This window comes from Trachymyrmex cornetzi, unplaced genomic scaffold, assembly GCF_001594075.2.
Source record: "Trachymyrmex cornetzi isolate Tcor2-1 unplaced genomic scaffold, Tcor1.1 scaffold3530, whole genome shotgun sequence".
NCBI lineage: Eukaryota > Metazoa > Arthropoda > Insecta > Hymenoptera > Formicidae > Trachymyrmex > Trachymyrmex cornetzi.
The window spans coordinates 252-2,995 of NW_017298247.1; the positions used below are offsets into that span (position 1 = coordinate 252).

At 34.0% G+C, this 2,744-nt stretch overlaps 1 protein-coding gene across 1 annotated transcript; it reads left to right on the forward strand.

Moving 5' to 3' along the window:
* Positions 1-822: 822 nt before the first annotated feature.
* On the forward strand, positions 823-2,389 carry LOC108763319 (F-box/LRR-repeat protein 4-like; the record flags this gene model as incomplete). The annotated part of the gene is given in 4 exon segments (XM_018510825.1): positions 823-1,242; positions 1,244-1,634; positions 1,637-1,927; positions 2,198-2,389. Coding segments are annotated over 4 exon segments (1,198 nt in total), but the record flags the coding sequence as incomplete, so codon positions are not given.
* Positions 2,390-2,744: the final 355 nt, after the last annotated feature.

Genomic DNA, 2,744 nt, shown 5'->3' on the forward strand with positions numbered 1-2,744 from the left:
GCACGTGCGATACGCGTTATGGGACGGCACCCTCAGAAAAAATAGAAGGAGTGGGGTAATTTTCCTGCAACTACTCTGTTACATGCCTCTATGTTGTATTAGTATCGTGTTATGATTTCAGCTTCTTAGGGCTGCCGCATACAAAATTCTGCAACAGTAATCGTAAGACCTAAACTTAAGCCGATGAGCCAATTAGGTTATTGCTTTAGATTTACATAGAGGAATAGTAAAAAATATTGTATAGCAAGATACAAGTGCTTTGCTTTCGTATTCTTTGTTTAGTTTGTTGTCTTGTATATCCCACCTGTTTTTGGGATATACAGTATTTTTAGTGGGCGGGATTTATGCCCGAAGCATACAAAGTGCGCAGATTGAATTTAGTGCACTAATGCCCGTTTCCACCCCAATGTAGATTAACTTTAATCTCGGTTCAACTTACTCGTCATCTTTTTCTAGTTCTAAACAATAAAAAAAGACAAAGAGTAAGTTGAACTGAGATTAAAGTTAATCTACATTGGTGGAAATGGGCATAAATGCAATAAACGCATTACATGAAACACGTACTTTGCAGCTTATGTGAGCAGAGATTACATGATAAAAAATAATACATTTGTATCAATTTAAAAAAATTTTATTATATTATATATATATATTTATAGTATATAGTACTTACTAAATTTATAGTATATATTACTTACTAAAAAAAGTAACGCGTAATAATGACAAATTACTTTTCAAAATGACTTTTCTAACCTTAGCACAACCTTAGCGTTTAGTCAGTTAGCGTTACTGTCATAAAAAATTGCAATATTTTATTTGTAGCGATGTAGTAGCAAATTTTCACGACAGCAACTTAACATCTCAGCTAAGATCCCTTTATTATTGTGTACCACCTCTTAAAGAAGGATCTGATAGTATGCAACGCTTTTTATCAGAAGAACTTTCAAAGTTTATGAAAGATGTTAAACACTCTTCAGATGAATCCAAGAAGCCATCACGTTATAATTTTTCTGCACTTCCTGATGAAATAATAATGAGAATATTAAGAAACTTGGACCTAAAGTCATTATGTCGCATGAGCAGAGTAAATAAACATTTCAATAATTTAGCACAAGACCATCTGCTTTATACAAGTTTAAACTTAAAACCATATTGGCACGTTATTAAGAAAAAAGCATTGTATTACTTAGCACCTAGATGTAAATATTTACGACGGTTGGATCTTTCATGGTGTGAAATTTTTTTTTCCGGAAATTGACAATTTTCTTGTCACTTGTGGTAATCTCTTAACACATTTACGATTAAATTGCTGCTTATGGATTAACAACAACGCCATGCTTAAAATTTCAAGAATATGCAAAAATTTGAAAGAATTAGGTCTACGTAATTGTGACTCGATAAGTGAAAAGGGATTCTCATATCTCGAAAATCTGGAGTTCCTGGAGCATTTGGATCTTTACAGGACACATATAAATACTCAGACTCTTTGCAAGATACTGCGAAGAAATGTACGAATGCGTCACTTACGAATAGGAGGCACCGACAAAAGTCTGAATGTAGATGAAGTTGCAATGGAATTGAAAAATTCCTGTCCAGATTTGGAAAGTATAGATTTATGGAAAACACACACTCTTACACATCGCAAGGTATTGATGCCCTTGCTGACTGCAAAAATCTACGAGAAGTGGATTTTGGTTGGTGCGGCAGTACAACTGGTCATGGTAATAGCTTCCGTAGATTGTTTTCCTCCTGTCAACACCTGGAAAAAGTTTTCCTGACCTCTGTTAGAGGCCTTACTGAACGTGATCTAAGAGCACTGACATTGTGTAAAAATTTAAAACAGTTAGATTTGTTAGGTACATTATCCCTGACAGCTGAGATATGTCACGCAATTTTCATGAATTGTCCTAAATTAGAGATGATTGATCTCAGCTTTTGTGACAATATTGCCGATTGCTCGATTCAGCAGTGGCAGCAAAACTTTTTTTTACCAACCCTGTTCCGTAGATTGTTTTCCTCCTGTTAACACCTGGAAAAAGTTTTCCTGACCTCTGTTAGAGGCCTTACTGAACGTGATCTAAGAGCACTGACATTGTGTAAAAATTTAAAACAGTTAGATTTGTTAGGTACATTATCCTTGACAGCTGAGATATGTCACGCAATTTTCATGAATTGCCCTAAATTAGAGATGATTGATCTCAGCTTTTGTGACAATATTGCCGATTGCTCGATTCAGCAGTGGCAGCAAATATACACACATATAGCCATTAAAAGAGTACACTGCGAATGGTGATTAGGTCTAATATAAATTTTAAGATTTAATATAAATCTTTCTCTCGAGAAAATCACATTTTCAAAAAGTGAGCTAAGTGTATGTATCTCTTGAAAGAACGAGATAAATATGTTTTAATTGTACATTTTACATATATTTAAACTTATTTTTTAAATAAAAAACAAAAAATTATGTTAATTAGGAAGTAAAAATTTATGTACGATTTAAATCTCATTTTTTAAATATTTATTAAAATGTAATGAAATCGCATTTTATATTACAACATCAGGAAATACATCGATTTCTTAATCAGATAAACTTCACCTATCTGGGAATAAAATCGAATCGGTTCTGGGATTCGAAATTACAGTTTCAGTGATGTGGTACTTGTGTCTACTGCTAAAAAAGAACTGTAACGATGCACCCCCAAGAACTGCATCGTCCCCGGCAATACCAACTCGCCGGATGCCGC